This window comes from Peromyscus maniculatus, chromosome 1 (assembly GCF_049852395.1).
Source record: "Peromyscus maniculatus bairdii isolate BWxNUB_F1_BW_parent chromosome 1, HU_Pman_BW_mat_3.1, whole genome shotgun sequence".
Lineage (NCBI taxonomy): Eukaryota > Metazoa > Chordata > Mammalia > Rodentia > Cricetidae > Peromyscus > Peromyscus maniculatus.
In genome coordinates this window covers 118883862-118906940 of record NC_134852.1, presented here as the reverse complement: position 1 = coordinate 118906940, position 23079 = coordinate 118883862, and the positions used below count along the sequence as shown (strand labels likewise).

Sequence of the window (23079 nt, the reverse complement as noted above, 5' to 3'; positions counted from 1 at the left end):
TGACATCTGATGTCTTCTCTGGAGAGTTCTGAGTAAAGTGTGTCTGTAGACTTCTGGCTACTTCAGTTAAAGTTTCAGTCTCCTGAATCACTATATATACTCTTTCTGCTTTATTTTTCTTCTTGGTATTTATCATTATCTTTATTGTCTCTTTTTCCACTTAGAAAGGAGGCCCCAGTAGGGCAGGGATTTATGTTCATCTCCTCATGGCTTTATGTCCAGCTGTAGATCAGGGACACATAATGTAGATAGTATTTACTGTACACATGGAAGAATAAGTGAATTAGTGCATGCTGCCTCCTAGGTATCAAGATTTTCACTATTAGAGTTTGTGAGCTATAATCATTGCCATTAATTGTGTCATTCTTTATGGTTACATAATTGGTATTGCCTTCATGTGCTAAACTAGTATGGATTTTATAAGTTATATTCACAAAGAGCTTTAAGAGAGATGAGTATGTTGTATGATACAAACAAAAATAAAAATATGTATTCATTAGAAATAGGTCCACATTTTAACAGTTGTTATATCTGGACTGTAAGATCATGGGTGGCTTTTATTCTTTACATGTTTCTGTGCTTTTCTTATATGGGTATATAGTTCTTTTATGATCAAAAAAGAATATATAATGGCTCTTTCTTTCCATATCCCTAGCCCCCCAACTGGAAGACTTCTTTTCAGAATCTACTGGAGAGCTACAGCATGCCTGCTTCTCTATAGTGTTAGAGTTCACCAACTGCTCTGTGTTCTGCAAAATGCAGCAATAATTACCTGGATCTTTTTCAGACTTCATCTTTACTTTTGTAATTTATACATTTTTCTTTAATTCAGTGGCTTTATTTCTCAGTTCTGTTGGTAGAAATTATTTGATGAATAGACTTGATCATACCTTCCTCTGGAACTTCCCCGCTTAGTATTGTTAAGTGTCCATTTAACCTGAAGATTGCCCCTGTTGATAGAATGCATAGAAATTAAAAGCCAAGAAGTTCTGCTTTCTCTGCATCATGTTTATCACCAGGCAAGTTCCCTTTTTGCTCTAACCTCACTAAGAACACTGTTTATTTTGCTGACATTTTTGCAGATTTCAGCTTGTTTTGGACCATAGCCTCCTTGCCTAGCTTTTGGAAGTCCGAGTCATTCATGCTGATTGCTTCTGTGTTTGTTCATCTTTCTGACCTTTTACAAGGACTTATCTCCTGACTTCACTTTATATTTACTTTTCCATCTTTTTTTGCCCTACTTGTTGAGATTTTTTGAAATGTCCAGCCACAAATGTACTTGAAGAGCTTTCCAGGTCTCATGACATGGAATTGAGTCTCTCTGTTTTAAAAACTTCTTAAACCTGTCTTCCCGAGCTTGAACTGCACAGCTCCTGCTCTGGTTACTATAGCCACTAAGAGGGTATTCATTTCTTCTTGGTCATGGTAGCGATCCCTTTGCTTATCGTTCGTACCTTTTGTAGAACATAAACATCAGCACAATGAGTTAAGCTAACACTCTGTCCAGTGTTAGTTGAATCAGACTTTGAATGACTTCAGGGTAGTAGAATGCTCCAAGATGCTAGAACTGGCATCAGCAGAGTCTTGTCCACCACCTCCACTGACTGGGAGCCTTTCCTGCTCCCAGTCATGTATCTGAGCATGCCTGCCATGCTGTCCTATAAGCCCTTCACTTTCATACTTAAAAGGGATGGTTCCTTACTGGCCACTTTCCAGGGCACTCATTCCCTGGAATAATATCTCAGTCTCTTTTGCCACTATGTACTTCAGTGATGTGGGGCTCATTGAGTCTTGATTTCTCTGAGCTATAGAAGTGCCTCCATATGCATTATATGCCACATATATCTGATTACTCTTTGTTACTTTAATTGGTAGTTTTGTATTGGTATATAAGTGCCCAAGGACAGATGTCTTAACATGTCTGTTATCTTTATGAAACATCAGACATGTGCTCTGAAGGAGTGTTCAAAGAATATAGGAGCCCAGCAGGAGACTGGAAAGGAAGAAGTCAGAGCTGTTCCAGCTCCAACGTTAAGGCCTGTTGTGTTAAGTATTGCCGCTACAACATTAATGTTCAGGGAGAAGCTTCTGCATCTTAAGGACCTGGCCATTAAGACCATTCTTGAATTGTGGTTAGCAGAGATACAAACACATCCAGTTCTTTATTGATTTATTTGCCCCATTAAGACCTTTCATGAACTGCTCTAATAAGAAATATAAACACATCCAGTTCTTTATTGATTTATTTGCTCAAGAATGAAATGCTACAGATGGCTAATGCTACTTTCAGAAAATTCTTTTGTTAATAGTGTGAGAGTGTATTTGTGTTTGTCTCATGAGCAATATGGTGGTTATTATCAAGTGAAAGTAAAACTCAGCTCTGGAACGCCATTAAGCTTTTAGCCAAATCTAAATGATACACTAAAGGAAAACTTAATGATCAAATAAACCTAAATATGGGAACGCTTTCAATAAACTGTTTGGATTGAGTCAAGTTACATTTTATTGAATATTTAAATACTTTTAGAGGTTGTCACGCAGCTACTTTCAGTGTTAGAAAAACTATAAATTTTAATGTCTTTAGTATTTTTATTCTGCTCTTTTCATCTGCTTCTTTAAAATCTTTTATTACATCTATTTATTTATTTAGAGGAGTAGGTAAGAAAGTGTGAGCCACAAGACAGGAGCCAATTCTCTCCTTTCATTTTATGGATCCTGACTCCAGTCATGGGGCCTGGCAGCAAGGACCTTTGCTCACTGAGCCATTACTGGCCCTCATCCATTTCTTTTACTTGTGTATGATGCATGTGTGTAGCATATGTGCATGCAAACACACACACACACACACACACACACACACACACACACACACACACACACACGGAGGTTAGAGGACCTCAGATGAGACACGGTCTCTCTGCAGCTGGGTACACCAGGCTAGCTGGTTTGCTAGCTTGTAGAGATTTTTGTCTCCATGTCCCATCTCATCAAGGGGGTGTTGGTATTACAATCCCAGGCTGTTGAGTGGTTCTAGGAATCCAGACTGAGGTCCTCACTCTTGTATGGTAAGTGCCTTTATTGCTGAGCCATCCCCAAGCCCCATTAAAGCAAGTCTTTAAAAATAACACAAATTGGGGTTGGGGATTTAGCTCAGTGGTAGAGCGCTTGCCTAGCAAGCGCAAGGCCCTGGGTTCGGTCCTCAGCTCTGAAAAAGAAAAAAAAAAACCCACACAAATCCTATTCATAACTTAAAACTTTGTAATAATAAAAGACTGGAAATAATCTAAATGTTCTTTATGTGGAGAATGGGTAAATAAACTGGAGGTTTATTTAAGATACTGGTCAACAGTATTGGTGAACTGAGCTATACATATCAGCATGGCTGCATTTCTGGGCCGAGATATTGAATTAATCATTCCCAGATAAAAAGGAAGTGGGGGTTGAGTAGCATGAATATACTATAGTGTCATGATGTCAGGTTTTTTGTTGTTTTGTTTTTTAATTGTGATACAAAATGTCTGAGACAGTCAACTTATAAAGAGGAAGGTTTATTTTTGGCTCTTAGTTTTGGAGATTCTGTATTGGTTTGGCCTGGTATTTGGAGCCTATGTGAGGCAGTGCATCGTGGCATAAACATATGAAGAGCAAAACCTCTTACATTAGGATACAGAAAGCCAAAGAGTGAGGAGGGTGCTGGGTCCCCACAGTCACCCTTAAGGGCACACCTCCAGTGACCTAAAGACCTGCCACCAGGCCCCCACTTCTTAAAGGTCCCATAAGTTCCCAACAGCACAAACCTGGACACCAAAGCTTTAACACAAGTTTGGCCTTTGAGAGACATTTAGGACCCAGTAATGATCTTCAGTGACCAAACCTCCAGGCTCCTCTTCATGGCTTTGATTTCTAACCCTCAGTAAATGTACCAACTCTGCTACTTTCCAAAAGTCTTGGTAGCTTAATATGGGGAAAGGCCAGAGGTCTTAATGCCAGTTTCCTCTCCAACAGTAGGCACTGTGGCTAAATACTAAATGTTAAAATATTTCAGGCAAGATGAAGACTGGAACCAAAGCAAGAAGAGCTCAGAAGAGGGGAAGAAGCCATCTCAGTGACAGCCAGTTAGTACCAAACTAAGTAGAGCATTTGTTGTTACATTCTGACAGTAATGTTTGCACTTTGAAACATGTCAAGTATTTAAGGCAAGGAGAAATGAAATTCATGGCAACCAGTTAAGGTCAGATATTTAGGGTGAAATGATAAAATATTAAAATGAAAGACATACATCTTTCTGAAAAAAATGTGGTAGACTATATGTGTGCAACAAAACTTAAAATTTAAAAAATTTAGGTAGCAGTTCAGTGTCATTAAGTACATATGTACAACTATCATCTCCCTTCATTCATATATGAAATTTCAAAACATTCAAATCATATTGTATATATATTATGAGTTATTTTATGTATATGAGTATAGGCAGTGCTTATGGAAGCCAGAAGAGGGTGCTGGATCCTGTAGAATGAAGTTATAGATTTGTAAGCTGCCATGTGGGTGCTGGGAACCAAACTTGGGTCCTCTGCAGAGCAGCCAATGCTTTTAACTACTGAAGCATCTCTGCAGCCCCAGCATTACATATGTTTTATGATTACTTTTCAGTGAAATGTAAAAGCACACACTCTAATGCAGTTATGTATTAGGTGTTGTATAATGAGTGCATGAGACAGGCCCTGTGCCAAGCAACTTAGACACATAATAATTTGTTAGGTGAATTGGTTATGGGGATGCTAACAAAAGTTTGGGGGAAAAGACCTGGCTCAGTAGCAGAAAACATTAAAGTAGTGAACAGCAAATGAGTTAGATGGAAGGGGAATGTGAGAAGTTGGGCCCATGGAAGCTGCATAAAGTCCGTATAGACTATGTTTCCATAAGACAGTGGTTCTCAACCTTCCTAATACTGCAACTCTTTAACACAGTTCCTCATGTTGCGGTGACCCCCCAACCATAGAATTATTTTCATTACTACTTTATAACTATACTTTTGCTACTGTTATGAATCATAATGTTAATATTTGTATTTTTTGACGGTCATTTGGGGGTTGTGGCCCACAGGTTGAGACCACTGCCATAAGATTGCATTGCCTAATGATGGCATCGTCAGCTTAATTTGTGTAAGTATACTTTGATGTTCACACAGCAGAGCTGCTAACGCTGCAGTGTCAGAGTGTGTTCCCATTGCTGATGGAAATGATTGTAATGAACACCAAACTCAGAGAGTGAGGGCAGGAGCCCTGGGGGCTAGGTGTGAACGTGATATGTGGTTTCCATATGTCTTATTGTTGTTGACTTTTAAAACATTGGAGGTTATTCTGTTATAAGAAACTTGGTTCACCAAGCTCTGAGAGGTGAGGCTTCCCTATGGAGGCCATTTATCTGTATAAAGAGAAGAATCCCTTCATCTTCAGTGTTCTGACTGCAGCCTACTGGTCAAGTACATCCTTGGTTTATAGAGGTTTTAGGTCAAAGTCAAAGTCTGAGAGAATGAATCTACAAAAGCAGGGTTTAGAAGGGGAAAAATGAGTTTCATTTTCAAGTTTGAGATGATAAACATTTAAAAAGACATAAACTGACTGGTATTGGAGATAAAAGGAGCTCAGGGGAAAAGTCAGAATTATGGCTATGCATTTTGGAAATTATAATGAATTCCTTAAGAATGAACACATTTGCAAAAGGAAAAGAGAGAGTGATTGAGACAGAATTGCTGTAGGATGTCTTTTTGTATGCTGTGAATATGTGTTGCTCTGATTGGTTGATAAATAAAACACTGATTGGCCAGTAGCTAGACAGGTGGGGCAAGCAGACAAGGAGAATTGTGGGAAGAGGAAGGGCTGAGTCAGCAGTCAGCAGCCAGACACAGAGGAAGCAAGATGACAAGGCAGAACTGAGAAAAGAAACCAAGCCACATTGGCTAAACACATATAAGGGTTATGGGTTAATTTAAGTGTAAGAGCTAGTCAGTAATAAGCCTGAGCTAATGGCCAAGCAGTTATAATTAATATAAGCTTCTGAGTGATTATTTTATAAGCAGGCCATGGGACTGCGGGGGCCTGGCGGGACTGGGGAAACATACAACTACACAGAATCTTTGAGGAATTAAAGAACCACTAGAGAGACTGAGAAGGGCCATGTTGAATAACCAGGCAGCTTGGGAGAGTGATACCCCATACAGACCAAGGCAGGAAACTTTGACAGAGGTTTGTGCAGATTAATATTTATTGAGTGACTGATATGGGACAGTTGATAGCCACTTCCTTGTGCTGCAGAGTGTGTATGTACACTAGAACTGAGAAAGCCACTGACTCGGCTGAGGCAGGGGGAGCATGTGCTGTGGTCCTCTGCCATCTGCAAGTGCTCTGGGGCTGGGGCTTAGTCTCATGTCACTTTAGTTAGTCTGTCTGACACAGCACCAGGCATGTTGTAAAGTATTCAGTGGTGAATATGTGAACTGTTAGAATGAAGAATTCCTTCTAGGTTGTAAAAGTTATTTTTACCATCTAGCCTGTATGTGCCATTTCTCTCCAAATTATCTTTCCACTTTTCAACAGCTCTGTGATATGAGTAATCTCTTTTCATTCTAAAACAGGTTTTGTCAATAACCTTTTGGGTTAGTTCTAATAGATGTGTATTCACTTCCTGCCTTGTCAGGATTCATTCAGTGTTGGTGTTGAGACTTACTCCCATGAGTCACTCCTTAACTCCTTGTACAGAAATTCTGGGGCACTGGGGAGATGTCTCAGTGGTTAAAACACTTGTGTGTTTCTATAGAGACATCTCCATTCAGACCTTTTGGGCATTTTGAATTGGGTTGTCGTAATAAGAATTCAGTAATAATTTGGATACTAGCCCTCATCAGAAAAGTGAGTTGTAAGTCTTTCCCCCTCTCAGTGTGTTGTGTTCATTTCCTTGATGGTGTCTTTTACAGGACAAAAGTTTTAAATTTTAATTATGTCAAATTTATTATCTTTTTGTTAGTTTGCTGTTATCTTTGAGAAACTACTACCTAATCCAAGGTCATAAAGACTTAGATCTATTGTTTTCTCTAATTAAAATTTTTTTTACCTGTTATACTTAAGTCTTTCATCTATTTCATGTTAATTTTTAGTATGGTGTGAAATATAGATCCATTTTCTTATTTTTACACATGACTATGGAATATGGTGTGGCTGTCCCTACATACTTGTTGAAAGACTGGATCCTTTCTCTTCCCCACTTCTTCCAAATATGTTTATTTATGTATGTGTGTATATTTTCCCAGCACATATGTAACTATGAGGAAATTTAATTTATAAACTAGGTATAGTAATACATACCAGTAACTAATAATAAAATAGAACAATTGTAACAATATGCTGCAATGGTAGCATCACTACTCTTCAGTTTTGTGACCATTACTAAGTAAAATAAAGGTCACTTGAGCAATGCTGCTGTAGTCAAGCCTGATAACTGAGAGAGTACTAAGTGATTAGCAAGCAGATAGCCTACACCTCATGGTTACTATGGATACAGGGATGATTTACTTTCTATGCAGGATGGGGTGAGGTGGTATGACTTTATCGTACTACTCAGAATGGTGTGTATTTTATAATGTTTATTTCTGGAATTTTCTACATATATAATATTTTTAGATCATGGCTGTCTATGGGTAACTGAACTTATAGAAAGTGAGACCATGTATAAAGGAAGTAGACTACCATACTTTGGTTTCTGTTACTGCCTAAAACAATCAGCAGTCAAACTATCATGTGATAATCCATCTGTTACTCAAGAATATGTTGTATCAACAGGCAGTGGTGACACACACCTTTAATCCCAGCACTCAGGAGGCAGAGGCAGATAGATCTCTGAGTTTGAAGCCAGCCTGATCTACAGAGTTCTAGGATAGCAAGGGCTACACAGAGAAATCCTGTCTTGAAAAACTTTAAAAAAAAAAGTTGCATCTGAAAACCTGCCATGTAGTCTTTAACCAGGTGGGTTTTTGAGACAGTCTCACTGCACAGGCCAAGGTGTCAGGACAGCCAGAGACTCTTGATCCTCCTGCCTATGTCATGAGTACAGAGATTATAGGTATAGCCACACCCAGCTGTCATCAGTTCATTCTTCTAGACTTTTCAGTGGCCTTTTCTGTCCTCTGACTTTTATGCTATTAGTTTGCTTTTGTTGTCTTTGATCACTCCCTCTTTGTGCATGGATCGGTCTGTTCCTCTGGGCTTTTTGGTGTTGGGAAGAGTTGATCCAGTTTTCCAGCTTTGCCATTTAGGTTGAACAGGGTTGCTGCTCAAGCTGACAGCAGTCAGATAACATTTCTTGCTGTGTTCCACCAATGCCTCGGATCCAAGAGTGTGCAGCCTTACCCTAACCATGGGCCTCTCCGTCCCTTTCTTATCTTCTCCTAGTAAACTAAATCTTGGAGTAATTTGACTCTCTCCTACCTCTCTGCTGTGTTTGCTATTAAATGCTTCTGCTAATTACATGGTGATCGCCTTGGACTCCTCTCTCTCTCTCTCTCTCTCTCTCTCTCTCTCTCTCTCTCTCTCTCTCTCTCTGACCTATCCATCACCTCAGCACTTGAACCTCACAGCTAACTTACTGTAATAGCTTTCGGCTATTTTTTCTAGACTCTACTTTCTTTCTTATTAGGCCCTGTACTCAACTGCTAGATTAACCCCTCTCAAGCACCTTTCTCATTAAATTGGTTTCCTGATCCAAGATCCAGGTATCAAATTCATGTACTGCACAGTAGTGTGCAAACTCTTCTTGTCTCTACTACCCTTTCCTTAACCCCTGTTACTTCCTCAATGATGCCAGACTCACTTGGCAGTGTTTCCTTGTTCTTAGTCTCTCGTTTCCTTAAGCAGTTGACCCCATTTGATGGCCCTTTCTTCTTTTTAAAATGTTTGTATCCTTTTAGTGTTTAAAAGTGGAATCTGTGTAGTAATGAAAACCTTGGTGATAACCTTGCTTGTTGTTTGCCATTGTTGTGGACATGCTCCCTTTTATCAACATTGTTCCATGAAAGAACTTCATTTCTATTTTATTTATGGCTCTTTTCCTTTTTACCTAGGCAGACTCTTGAACAAAATTCATGTTTAATAAATCTTTATGGCCAAGAAATCTTAATAGCATCATCAGTATGTAGGCAGAGTTTTCTGTCTAGACTACCTATCAGGTCTCTCTCGCCAGCTGCTCCCCAAATAACCAGACTGAGACTTATTATTAATTATAAATGCTCAGCCAATAGCTTAGGCTCATTTTTTAGCTAGCTCTTATAATTTAAATTAACCCATTTCTGTTCTTCTGTGTGCTGCCCCAAGGCTCGCTTACCTTATGTGTGTACTTCCTATCCTGATCGATCTACATCTCATGGCATCTCCCCAGACTCTGCCCTTCTCCCCAGCATTCTCTCTGTCCTGAAAATCCTGCCTAGCCATCAACCAATCAGCTTTTTATTAACAATGAAAGCAACACATCTTCACAGTGTACAGAAGGATTATACCACAGCATCAGTCTGCAGTTTAAAATGATGTGTTTTTTTTTAAATCTCATTATCTGATTTTATTTTTTATTTTTGGCATTTTGGAAGGCCTATTAGAACAGTAAAAGAGTTTGAGAGCATGTTGCTACATACATTAAATTAGATTATTGATCAGTAGCCATCTGATATATTAGATTGTGTCAAGAGAAAGACTGCTTTTTTATATACTGGCTAGGCATTTTTTATTGTATAATTTTCAGAAGAGAGATTTTTAACTAAGTGAAAACCATTAAAGACAATATAAGAAACTAAAATCATAATAGTCATTTTCCTAGCTTTAAATAACTAGATAGACCATATAGATAACTATTACAATATAGTAATAAATGTTATATATAATAATTATATTACCATTTGTATTCTACAGGAAAAAATGCTTTTCTATGGCATAGTTTACTTATACAAATTTAAGAGAAAATCTCAATATATTTTGAAAAGTAAAATGTTTACAAATCCTATTTTGTACTGAATTAGTACAAGAAGTACCTTTGTGTTTGCTTAAAAGGAATACAAAGAAATTATGTGTGTTCAACTTGCATGCTATTATCATTCACAGCAAGAAATGCAATGCAGCATTACTGTTGTATTGAACTAAGAAGTTCCTCAGAGATACTCTCATTGGGTATAGCCAGGATCTTCACTTGTGTCATAGGAAAGAATTTAGGAGTTGTTATAAAGTGAAATTGAGTTTACTAAGAAAAGGATACTATAAACCCAGTGTGTAGGTGTGGGCTTCTTAAGAGAGTCACATTTAAGTACCTTAGTTCTGTGTGCATGCATGCGTGTACACTTATGGGATGTGATTTTGTAGCTTTTGAAGTTACATTGTTCAAATGATGTCATTGATATCTAAGTTTAAAAGATTAAGTGAAAATATTTTGGTATACTTTTGGGGGGGATAGTGTTAGGGACTTACCTTGGAGCCTTGGACATGCTAGGTGTTTTTTTTTGTTTGTACTCTAACAAATAAAATTTGCCTGAGGATCAGAGGACAGAACCAGCCACCGGATTAAACATAGAGGCCAGACAGTGGTGGCATACACCTTTAATCGTAGCACTCAGAAGGCAGAGGCAGATGGATCTCTGTGAGTTCAAGGCCATCCTGGACTGCATGAGATTAATCTAGTCTAAAAGAGTAACAGAGCCAGACAGTGGTAGCACACACCTTTAATCCCAGCACTTGGGATCTCATGCTTTTTCTCCCAGTATTTGGGAAACACACCTGCCATTAATCCCAGCACTAGGAAGGTTGAGACAGGAAGTGATATGGCTGGGCAGAGAAAGGCGGGAGGAGACAAGATCTTCCCCTTTCGGCAGAGGAGTTGGTGAGGTGAGAAGTGGCCGTGTCTTGTTTCCTCTAATCTTTCAGCATTTACCCCAATATCTGGCTCTGGGTTTTTATTATAAGACCAATTAGAATTCGTGCAACAGGTAGGCAGCTGCTTTGCCAAATAAACTGCATCCCTAGCCCTGACTTTTTGTTTAGAGGAATTTTATCCAAAGGTGGCTTAAGAGGTAGGTGGTACATATTTACAGATAAAAAAGGACTGCTGTTAAGATAAAAGCATAGGTCATAAAAAGTCAAAGTAGTCCTTACTGTACAGTAAAAGGTAGGTTCAGGCATGTGTTTTGATTATAAATATGGTTTATAAACCTGCTTGTAAGATTGTCTCAGGAAAATACAATTCAAAGACGAGGAAGGAGTGGTGATAAAGTTTGGGGCTTAAGCATGGTCATAAGTTCATCTATCATCTGTCTCTCTCTGTGCCCCTCCCCTTCCCTGACCCCACTTTCTTTCTGAGACACTGTCTCCTGTAGCCCAGCTAGTTATTTACCCAAGGATGGTTTTGAATTCCTGATCCTCTTGCCTCCACCTCCCTAGTGTTGGAATTATAGGGACATGTGACCGTGTCTGACTCATTAGATGATTTAACACTCCTATTTGAGAAATCTCAGAGAGTAAATCTTGCTTCTGTGCAAACCATCTTCATAGTGGTTTTGCTAGTCCAGTCAAAATTCTTGACTCTCAGCCAGCAAGAAAGGCAGAGCAGACTGGGAGGTGGTGAGGCATCCTTTTCCTTCCTGTCTCTCTTCTTGCTCTTTCTATCCTGCCTCTGTTTGCGTGTTTCAGCTGGGAATTCAATCTAGAGCCTTGGGTATGGCAGGCCAACTGTTTACCCGTGAGCTATTACACATGCTCCGTTCCCTTTCCCACTTTTGAGACGGGATCTTGCTGTGTTGCCCAGGCCAGTTTTACCCATAATCCTCCTGCCTTATATTCCAATTTCTGGGTTTATAGGTATGTGCTACCATGTCTGTCTATAGACAATCTTATAATATAGTTTCTAAAAATATAAAATTCTGCATTTGTATCAAATCCATTTCAGTTTTTTATTTCCAGTTATGGAGGTCAGTTACTTGAAGCTCCTTACTACATCATCATAGTGAGCATTCCATCACAGATCTGTAGTGAATAATTCAGCCCACCTATCTGTAGCTTGAGTTTTCCTGCCTTGGCCACAGTCAGGACAAATCTTTGTCACCCGCCAGTCCCCACAGCCGCTCAGACCCAACCAAGTAAACACAGAGACTTATATTGCTTACAAACTGTATGGCCGTGGCAGGCTTCTTGCTAACTGTTCTTATAGCTTAAATTAATCCATTTCCATAAATCTATACCTTGCCACGTGGCTGGTGGCTTACCGGCGACTTCACATGCTGCTGGTCATGGCGGCAGCTGGCAGTCTGGCATTCTGCCTCAGCCTTCCGCTTCCCAGAATTCTCCTCTCTCCTTGTCCCACCTACTTCCTGCCTGGCCACTGGCCAATCAGTGTTTTATTTGACATACAGACCATCCCACAGCACCTATCGATGACTGTATTTGAGAACTTTTCCCAGATTGACCCACCAGGGAGGGACCACTGGATCATTCAGCCTGTGTATAGTGTCACAAAGACAGGTGTGCCACTTAGCAGGATGGTTGTATGTGTGCACTCTTACCTCAGTGCACAGCAATTCTTGCCTTCCCATATCTTGGCCAACTCTTGCTACTTTCCACCATCCTGCTGGGTAGAAAGTCCTTTCTCACTAGTTTCTCACTTTGGTCACACAGCCTGTTAGTATTGCTGACTCACCACTTATCAGCCACTGTCATACTTGGAGTTTCATCATTTATGTGTTGGCAGCCATTAGGCTTCTCTTTCTGTAAGTTCCTTCCTCATATCTTTGGTCCCTTTGCTGTGAATTCCTGTGATGGCATTGAGTAGCAGACTCTTCCTCTATAGTATAGATATCTAATGCCTTTTCAGTTTTAAATGTTAGAGATTTTTCCTGGATTTCCTTCCTCCTGATTCTGTTCATGGTCTTCTGTATTGGATGGAAATCCTGAATTTTGTTGGAGTCTTATATAGCAAATTTGTAGTTTTGCTGTTTCCTTAAGGTTCTTCTGTTTTCTGGTGTTCTGTGCTTTAGAGTGTTACCCCAACACTGTTTTTCAAACACTTTTATTTGTGGTTTTTTTGAAGACTTATCGCTTCCTCTCGTTGTTCCAATTGGGCTTGTGGTGTTAACTTTTGGCCGCTCTTAATGGAGTTTTAAAAATTCAAGAAAATGGATGACAACCCTCCCCTTCTCTAAGCTCTTCTTGGATTGGGCCTTTGACCCTGTTTCTACTGTATGAATCCTGTCTGCTCAGTTATAGCCAGTTCAAAGGGATGCTTGCCTCCCACAGCTGCGCACTCAGTCTTCCTCCAAGGAATTTGGAATTAGGGCCAGGTTTAGCTAGTTTCTTGAAGGAGTTGCAAATTGAGAGGCTTGGGATGACTGTCTTCTACTGTGGGCACAAAGAAATTAGAGGAGCTATCTGAAGAAAGGGATTGAAGATGTGAGCAAAGAAATAAAGGGGAAAGGCTATGGTCCCATAGAGAGGAGAGGCTTTGAGCTGGAATGTGAAAGTAGCCGGCCTGGATCCTGATGGCTTTCCAGTTTCTGGTTCTGTGCTCTCCTGAGGCTACATTACATTTCCTTTCGTATTAGATAGGGGTGGCTAAGCACTGTAACAGATAGACTCCAAAGTATATAATGGCCCTCACACAATGAAAGCTTGCTTCTTACACAAACAGGACCAGATGGCCCTAAGTTAGCTGGGTGGCAGCAGTAGAGGCCTGTGCCACAGTTACCTAGGAACCAAGGCTGATGGAGGCTCTGCCATTTGCAACATATGACTTTCAAGGTCTCCCTGGCCATTAGTATCCATCCTATAGAAGGAAATGATCATGTAGTTGAAAACCTATGGGAAGCTTTATAGGCCAACTTCCTTTGGCTGGAACTCTGTCACATTTAACTATACAGGAAGCTGGGAAATGTAGTTTAGCTATGGACCCAGAAGGAAGAGGAAATGGGTTTAGTGAACAGACAGAGATTACCACAACATATTTGTATCTGTATGATACTTCTATCTTTCTACAAATTCCTGTTTTTTCTTAAACATGTTTGAGTTGCTTCTATTATTTGAACTTCAATGCATAAGATGTTTTTGAAATACCCATATTTAAAATAAAAGAGATAAAGCTGGCAGGGCAGTGATGGCGCACGCCTTTAATCCCAGCACTTGGGAGGCAGAGTCAGGCAGATCTCTGTGTGTTCGAGGCCAGCCTGGTCTACAGATTGAGTTCTAGGACAGGCTCCAAAGCTACAGAGAAACCTTATCTTGAAAAACAAACAAACAAAAAAAAGAGAGATAAAGCTGAGTAATTTTTTTCAGGAAAACTGGGCCGATTTCCACCTATGATGCATCACCACTCAGCACCTTCAGATGGTCAGATGCCTGGGGCTCATTTCCAGAGGTCCCACCTTGCAGAGGCCTTCGCAAAGGCCAAAGGAGCAGGTGGAGGTGCTGGAGGAGGGGGTAGTGGAAGAGGACTGATGGGCCAGATCATTCCAATCTATGGCTTTGGAATTTTTTTGTACATACTGTACATTCTATTTAAGGTAAGTGGAATTCTCTTAGACATATGTCAGTGAAAATCTAATGTTGTTGTAATAAAAATCATCTCCAGTAAAACCCTGTAAAGGTCACACAGCCCTTTCAAATCCATCGTCTCTTTAAAAACCCATCTCTTTGAATTCGTTAAGATTGCTATATCTCAGTTTTATAGGTAAGAAATCTTAGCCTAGATTTACAACTAAAATGTAAGGCCAGGGTTTAAACCTGGATCTTTTAGTTCATAATCCAATCAGCACTATAATTCAAAGGAAAAGGACAAAAGACTAGGCATCTTTGCAAGTTGATAGACCATAAAGATGCTCTAAGAAAAGCCTTGTTCATAGGATGAAAACCAGGGTTTCCATATTTAATGGTTCCAGAGTATAAGATACTGTGTCTAGTGTCATTTCTGTAATTCTCCCAAGACAAAACTGTCATATATAGACACTAAGCCCAACATTCCTGGTTCTGGGGTGTCTTGCTGGGTCTTTTAAGGCAGACCCCCTATTTAGTTCCACCTCCAAGCAGGTTTTTGTAGGCTACAGACTTGTTCTTTGTGAAGAGGTGTAGAACCTTCACCTTACACTCATGCTTAGAGTAAAGTGAGAAGATTTTAGTTTCTTCTCACCCAGGAATTCTCCAGGCAGCCTGAGTTGAGCATGAGAATCCAGGATGCCGCACGTCACCTGTCACTTGGATGAGCATGGGTAGAGCAGACAATTATAAGATTTTATTTCCTTTGTGCTTTGATTTTGCTTTGATCAGTTTTACCTTCTTGACTCTTTTGGTGGCTTTTAAAAGGACGTTTCTCTAATGTTGATACTTGGTTTGATTTCTGACTTAATTTTTGTCTCCCAGCTTTTTGGTTTTTTTCATTTAACATGCGGTGTTCCATGACTTTGAGGTTCTGAGCTGCTGTTGATGTGCTGTACCTCCTTCATCCTCAGCTTTCAAAGGGGAAAACCGCAGAGGATCGGAACTGCTCCACTGCCCCACCTGGGAACTCTCACAGGAAGATTAGTAAGTGCTCCTTCCCATGCATTCAGTTTTCTGAGTTGGAGTGGAAAACAGCCAGGGGGACAGTCTATGGCTATGTCCCAAAAGCATTTCTCAGAAGTGTATGGATATTGGGCCTTAAAGGGCTAATGCTGCAAAAAGTACAAGGGTGCTAGTTCTTTGGTACATGTTAGCAAATTAAACATTTGGCTTAGTTACTTTTCACTTACAGACTTCAAAATATTTGTAGCAAATCTCTTTATTTCTCAGAGGAAAACTGAGGGAGAAATTGCATCAGTGACACAGTCTATTATTAGCTCTTGACCCTTTAGAGTCTTGAAATGTGCTGTCAAACAGTTTCCAACAGAGTATGCTGTGCTGTTAGGGGTAATGAAATGTATACAGCATAGTCCTTTTCTCTAAGAATTTGTAGACTAGAACGATGCCAGGAAGTAGGATCTGTAAGGTAAAGCACTTGCTACACAAGCCTGAAGGTCTGAGGTGGAATCTCCAGCACTTAGGTAAAAAGCCAGGCATGGCTGTGCACACCTGTAACTGCGGCACTGGGGAGCCATCCATCCATCCATCCAGCCAGCCAGCCAGCCAGCCAGCCAGCCAGCACAAGGAGCCTCTGCTTCATTGTGAGACCCTGTTCCAAGAGAATAAGGGAGAGAGTGACAGAAGAGGAGGACACTGTGTGTCAGCCATCTTCTTATATGGCACCTGCATGCTTAATTCACACATATTCTTCACACAGAGGGAAAAATAACTTGTGAGGAGGCATTACCTACAAAGAAAGGACTTATGGAATCATGTCTGGATGTCTTGAGTAAAACTTAGGCAAGCATGAACTTTTGAGCTTGTTGAGGGCTCGATGGTGTTCATGGGCAGAAGCTGTGGAGCCCACACACACAGAGGTCTGCCTGCCTCTGCCTCCTGAGTGGTAGGGTTAAAGGTCTGTTCCACCTCAACCATCAAAGGTTTTCTTGTTTGCTTTTAAATTTATTTTTAAGATTTTCAAATTAAAAGACATTTTTCTCATAAAAAGTTTTTAAAAGAAAGACATCAGTAGAATGAAGTGAGGATGAGCCACAGAAGTGTCTGCCCTAGGCTGTATCTCCTTTTGGAATTATTTCTGGATTCACTGTTGTGTTAAATCCTCAATCACATTCCACATCCTTTTCAGAAATCCTAAACAGTCAAGAATCTAATGAAAGCTGCTATGTCTCATCATGAGATAATAATGGTACATATATCAGTAATTAAAAGAAATTGTAGACAGTGAGAAGTCTTGAACTGATGAGAGGATTCACTGGGTAAAAGAGCTTGCTGAGTTTGATCTCCGGAATCCATGTATAAAGGCAAGATGTTGTGGTATGCTTCTGTAATGCCAACATTCCTTTGCTGACATGGGAGGCAGAGACAGGAGAATCGTCCAGAAGCTTGCAGGCCAGCTAGGCTAGAGTATGAAGTGCACCAGAAATAAGACATACCCTGCCTCAACAGAGTGGAGGCCCAGAACCAACTCCTGCAAGTTGTCTTCTGACTTACACACACACACACACACACACACACACACACACACACACACACACACACACACTCACACACACTGTGGGGGGGGGGCATCCCACCCCCACTTTTCCCCAGGGTGCTCTTGAGCAGGAGCAGCAGGAAATATTAGATAGAAGGATAGAAGGGAGAGAAACAGAAAACACAGGATAGCCTTGAGAAGGCCTGGATCTTAATCCATCGGGCCCTGACTGTCTCTGCCAAAGGGCTTTTAAAGGAATGCCAAGGGGTGGAGCAAAAAGCCTCCCCGCAGCACAGCCAAGTGCAGACCATCTCAGACACCTGGTACTTAGGCCTGTGGTCCTAATCATCCTCTTTATGCGGACCTGCTGGGTAAAGCCACTAGGAAACCTACATGGGTTCCAATAACACACACAAAAAACACAAAAATAAATAAAAACAAACCAGAAATCACACTCTGATAAATAAAATAAAAAACAGACTGTTAAGACTATTTCTTGTCAGAGATAGAAAGAAGTACATCAAATAGTAAAATGGACTCCTAAGACTGCTTTTTATAGCAATGGCAATAGCAGTGAGCCAGCTTTATCCTTTAATTAGGAATCATGTAAAAATAACAACCTCAGCACCACACAGTGCAGTTTGCACCCACTTGACAGGTGTTAACTGCCTTAAAAGGCCTTTTAGAGCCAGGCAGTAGTGGTGCACACCTTTAATCCCAGCATTCAGGAGGCAGAGGCAAGCGGATCTCTGAATTAGAAGCCAGCCTGGTTTACAGAGTGAGTTCCAGGACAGCTAGGGCTACACAGAGGTATGAAATAGAAATCTAGGTCATTTATACTGAGCAGCATTTAATTGTCCTACTGCCTGAAAGTTTACTTCATGTTTTGAGTATTTATTTATTTTTGTTGTGCTTTTAGTGTCTTAGTCTCTCTCTCTCTCTCTCTCTCTCTCTCTCTCTCTCTCTCTCTCTCTCTCTCTCTCTCCCTCCCTCCCTCCCTCCCTCCCTCCCTCCCTCCCTCCTTCCCCCTGTCTCTGTGTGTGTGTGTGTGTGTGTGTGTGTGTGTGTGTGTGTGTTTGTCCATTGTACTGACCCTGTCTGAGAAAACTGCATCTAGGGACACCCTAGCATGATCTGTTCTTTATCCTAGACAACTAGGGTTAGAAAACTTTGGGCATGGAGCTCTCAACCATAGTTTAGGATTTCCAGACCATAAGTAGAGGTAAATGGCTCACCTCAGAGTCCTGATCCTTTTTTCTAGTACTGTCTAGGCTTGGTGCCTTACCCAGAAGCACTGTTTGGATTGCACACTGTCATCTGTCTACCTTCTGCATTTACTCTGGGGTGACTTTGCAGGGTGTGTTTTCAGTGTTGGATGTTTTCTTTAGTGCACTCTGCTGGATTACTGTGTGGGAGGGGGAGTGATTTATTTATCATTCCCTAAGTTAGTATGTATCCTGTTGATCCTGGTGGCCAGACTGCCAAGCCTTTTCTGTGCTGATTGTATTAGAGAAGCCTTTGTCTATTCTCTTGAGTCTCTGAAAAAGCCTGGATTATCACAGATCTTTCTGGCTAGCCATTTCTTGGAAGGGTTTAGGGAATTGCATGTAATGGTTCTTAGATTGATGCTTGTCTTTCAGCCAACTTTGAGCTTATACAACTGCAAGAAAAACTAAAAGAGACAGAAGAAGCCATGGAAAAATTAATCAATAGAGTGGGACCTAATGGTGAGAGGTAAGTTTTCTTTTGTGTTTGTTTGTTTGCTTTTGAGACAGGATTTCTTTGTGTATTCTTGACTGTCCTCTGTAGACTAGGTTGGCCTGGAATTCACAGAGATCCACCTGCCTTTGCCTCCTGAGTGGCAGAAATGAGGCAGTGTGATGGCTCCTCAGGAAAAGGTTCTTTTTTGTTTGTTTGTTTGTTTGGTTGGTTGGTTTGGTTTTTGAGATAGGGTTTCTCTGTGTAGTCCTGGCTGTCCTAGAACTCACTCTTGTAGACCAGGCTGGCTTTGAACTCAGAGATCTTCCTGCCTCTGCCTCCCCAGTGCTGGAATTAAAGGCATACGTCACCATGCCTGGCTTGAGGTAAGTTCTCATCAAATAGGACTCAGTTTTCCATGTTTAGAGTAGCTACACTTTTTGCTTTTGATATACAGACTACATGTTTTTGTCTTATGTAAATGTCAGCTTAGGTGTAATATATGTTTTCTTTCTCAATTGACACATTTCCATTTTCATATTATTGAGAAACTGTTTTCAAGCATTAAATGTGGTACAAATTCTTGTGAAATCTGTAAATCTTGTAGGGTCAAATAACCTAGTTTTAAGAAGGAGCTTTCCCTAGTTGTCTAATGTAAACTTTTAAGTAAAACCTGGTTATTGAATGTTTTTTTTTTTTCTGAGACCAAATTAAAACAACAACAATAACAGCAACAAGGGGCTAGAAAGATGGCTCAGAGGTTAAGAGCACTGGCTGCTCTTCCAGAGGTCCTGGGTTCAATTCCCAGCACTCACATGTCAGCTCACAATTGTCTCCAGTTCCAGGGGAGGGGATCCATTGTTCTCTTCTTGCCTCCCTGGGCACTACAGACATATATTCAGGCAAACACTCATACACATAAAATAAAAAATAAAATATTAAGGAAAAATAGCAGCTGTCATCACATTAGGCATTTGTTTTGTGTTGACTCACTCCTAGTGCAGAATTAGATGTGCAAAGTCAGTGTCAAGGGCCAAACTAATCCTTAGGAAGGAACACTTCTGCTCTGCCATAATACCAAGGATCTGAAAAGGTAGGTGCAGGAGGTTTATGAAAATGGGAACAATTGAAAAAACAAAGATATTAAAAAAAAAAAAAGCCAGCCCCGGGTGAGGTGGGATATGCCTTTAATTCCAGCACTCGGGAGGCAATGCCAGGAGGATCTCTGTGAGTCCGAGGCAAGTTTGGTCTACAGAGCAAGATCCAGGACAGGCACCAAAACTACACAGAGAAACCCTGTCTAGAAAAACCAAAAAAAAAAAAAAAAAAAAAAAAAAAGCCAGAAAGGAGAAGCCAGAATGTGATATTATGTCGGTCTCAGCTGAGCCTTTTAACAGGGGAGGAGGGAATACTTCACGGTGGGCCGTAACAATCTCATGCGGAATATTGAACAGTCTCTCCCACACCTTCATGTGCAGCTCTGGAGTCTTTATGCAAGGAACAGGCCTTGGCCTCTTCTGTTTGCATCTTTCAAGTACTTGTGCTCTGTGCCTCCTCCTTTGCTCAGTGACATCTAGTTTGCCCATCCTTGGTTGCATATCAGAAGAGTAGGCAGCTGGGCAGTGGTGCCACATGCTTTTAATCCCAGCACTTGGGAGGCAGAAGAAGGCGGAACTCTGAATTCGAGGCCAGCCTGGTCTATAAAGCAAGTTCCAGGACAGCCAGGGCTATGCAAAGAAACCCTGTCTCAAAAACAAAACAAAACAAAATAAACAAACAAACAAAAACAAAAAACAACAACAAAAAAGAAGAGTAAGCATCCTCAAATTGCTGCTTTGTGGCCTGGCATTTCCTTGTAATATCTCCTATGCTGTTGTGCTCTACATGAGGATAAACACTGGAACATTGACTATCTACGTCAGGAACTTTGACCTTTTCGCAGTTCAGAAGCTAGACTTACAACTTAAAATGTTTTGTAAAGTCACATATATACGTGACTGTATCTGTGTGAGTATATAAAGGTTGACTAAACTTACTAAAGACTGTTCTGAGCTAACTGCTTTTATAGACATTATCTAATATACAAATGTATGTGTAACTATATATACTATTGTGGCTTTCCTGTCTGTGTGGAGAACTACCCTGACTTTTATAGACCCTTATGCCTTAGATAAATATCTGTATCTTGGTCTGGGCTGTTGACTTTCTCAAGCAAGCCTAAGGGTCATGAACTCCATAGATGAACATCTATGGTTAGAGCCCCTTACTTGGGAGATGCAACCCCAGGGTTAAGAAACTACATGAAGATATTCATCATTACCCACTATTACTCAGGCTCAAATTAAATGATCCATCACTTGTCCAGTGTGTACCATCTCTCTCTTGGCCTGGCAGGAATTCAGTACTGTAACTCCTACAACCTTCTGTCTTCTTTGTGCTGTATGTACAGAGCCAGAGGAAGTTGTCCCTGTACTGCAGCTAGAGTTACTCCACCTCTTTGTTCCTGGGGACCCAGTCTTTGCTTCTATAATGTCTTATTCTTTACAAGATGCTGAGGTGTGGACCACTTGAGAACATACCCATCCAGCCTGCAAAGCAACAAGTATGTAAAGTGTTATCTGTAATACTTCTCAGGAGCTGGAAGGCAACTCTACTTCCGTGAAAGCATATTCCCTGATGGCTAAGGATGTTAAAGACTTTTTAAAGCACTTATTGGCATTTGAGTTTCTTTTTTGGAGAACGGCATATTCAGTTCAGTAGCCTATTTATTGATTGGATGATTAGATTTTGTTGTTTAATTTTCTTTTCTTTATATAGTCTTGATATTAGTCCCCTGTCTGGTGTGTAGTCTGTATAGATCCTTTACCATTTTCTGCAGGCATCTCTTCACTCTGGTGATTGTTTCCTTTGCTGTACAAAAGCTTTTTAATTTCACATGTTCCTATTTGTCAGTTCTTATGGAATTTCCTCTGCTATTTGGATCTTTGAAACAAAATCTTGTGCCTAGATCTTGAAGTGTTTCGCCTACTATCCTCTAGCAAGCTCAGAGTCTCAGAACTTAGCATTATCTACCCAGTCCTGGGTGGGCAGACCCTACAGCCTTTGGATGGGCTCTCTTTTATTTTCACCCTCTCCATAAGGCTTTTGATCTATTTGAATAGGTTCTTGGACAGAGTGAGATGGGTACCAAATTTCCTTCTGTGCCTGACTCTGGCGTTTTTCTTCTGCAGGTCTAATTTTCACAATTATCAGAGGATCTGTGGATGCTCCAGTGTTTTCTATTAGTTTATTTTTTTAATTATATCTTGACTTCTGTGGGGCAAGGAGAGGATTTAAGACAAGGAGCACATGCTTGTTTACAGGCTCTATCCTTTTGTGTAGTATTCATACACTGTATGCTCCTGACTGCAAGATGTTGGCCTGAAACTGAAAAACAGTCAATCCTGAAACTGTACCTTGCATATGTCTGTGTATGAATAGAAACGTGGAAATGGTTCTTGATGTGACTCATAAATTTGTCAGCCACCTTTCACCTCAGTGGTATAGATCTGTACACATGCAATGGCCTCTATGTTATGTCTGAAAAATTAAACACAGTATCAAACTCAGAGATACAGGTTAAGGAACCAAGATGAGATGTTCTTATTTCTGCCTTTAGAATTAGCAAGGTTTCCCTCCAAGAATAGTATATCTGGTAGAAATAACTTACCTGCTAGAAACATGGTGTGGCCTGCGGGAAGCACTGGTTGGCAAAGAGCCTCGTCCTGAGTGGCCTGGCTTTGCAAACCTCCTTACATGCTGTCTTTACACCCTCCCAACCCACATAACTACTCTTTTTCCCTAAAACATCCTTTGCATCTAGGACCTTGCCAATACATTTTCCTTTGCTGAGGCATTGACCTCCCACCCCTGCTGCATACTCATTTTGATTCTAGAGCTCTCAACAAGGACATCATTTCCTCTGAGAGTCCTTACCTGACCACAGAAGCTGCCAGGGTGGTGCTTTGTGTTCACATCTCCTAGGCTTCTCGGGTGCTCTCTACAGCTTACTGCCATCTAAGCTTGTCTTCCCTGATGTCCTGTAACCTTTGGGAGAACAGAATGTCACTGTTGGAGCCCTGATGATGTCTGCACACTCTGCAATAATGACTATTTTAAAGCAGGGTCTCCAGCAACAGTAGCGTCTTCTTTGGAACCTCATTTTGTTTGTTCTGTCCTATATGGTTGTTAATTGCAGTTAGTAGTTTCTCTAGAAGTAACTGTATCTGAGAGAGTAAAGTGTGC

At 40.6% G+C, this 23079-nt stretch overlaps 1 protein-coding gene across 5 annotated transcripts in view; it reads left to right on the top strand.

The window, feature by feature from the left end:
- Positions 1-23079, top strand: part of Ric3 (RIC3 acetylcholine receptor chaperone) — a 51651-nt gene that overhangs the window by 12604 nt on the left and 15968 nt on the right. For 3 of the 5 annotated variants that reach the window (XM_006978559.4, XM_006978560.4, XM_042281581.2), the window contains exons 2-4: positions 14346-14572; positions 15515-15587; positions 18738-18831. In XM_006978559.4, the coding sequence (XP_006978621.1) occupies positions 14346-14572; positions 15515-15587; positions 18738-18831 (394 nt within the window). Of the gene's footprint in view, positions 1-14345; positions 14573-15425; positions 15588-18737; positions 18832-23079 lie in introns of those variants that run through there. The other 2 variants (XM_076549931.1, XM_076549929.1) reach the window with 1 other exon arrangement.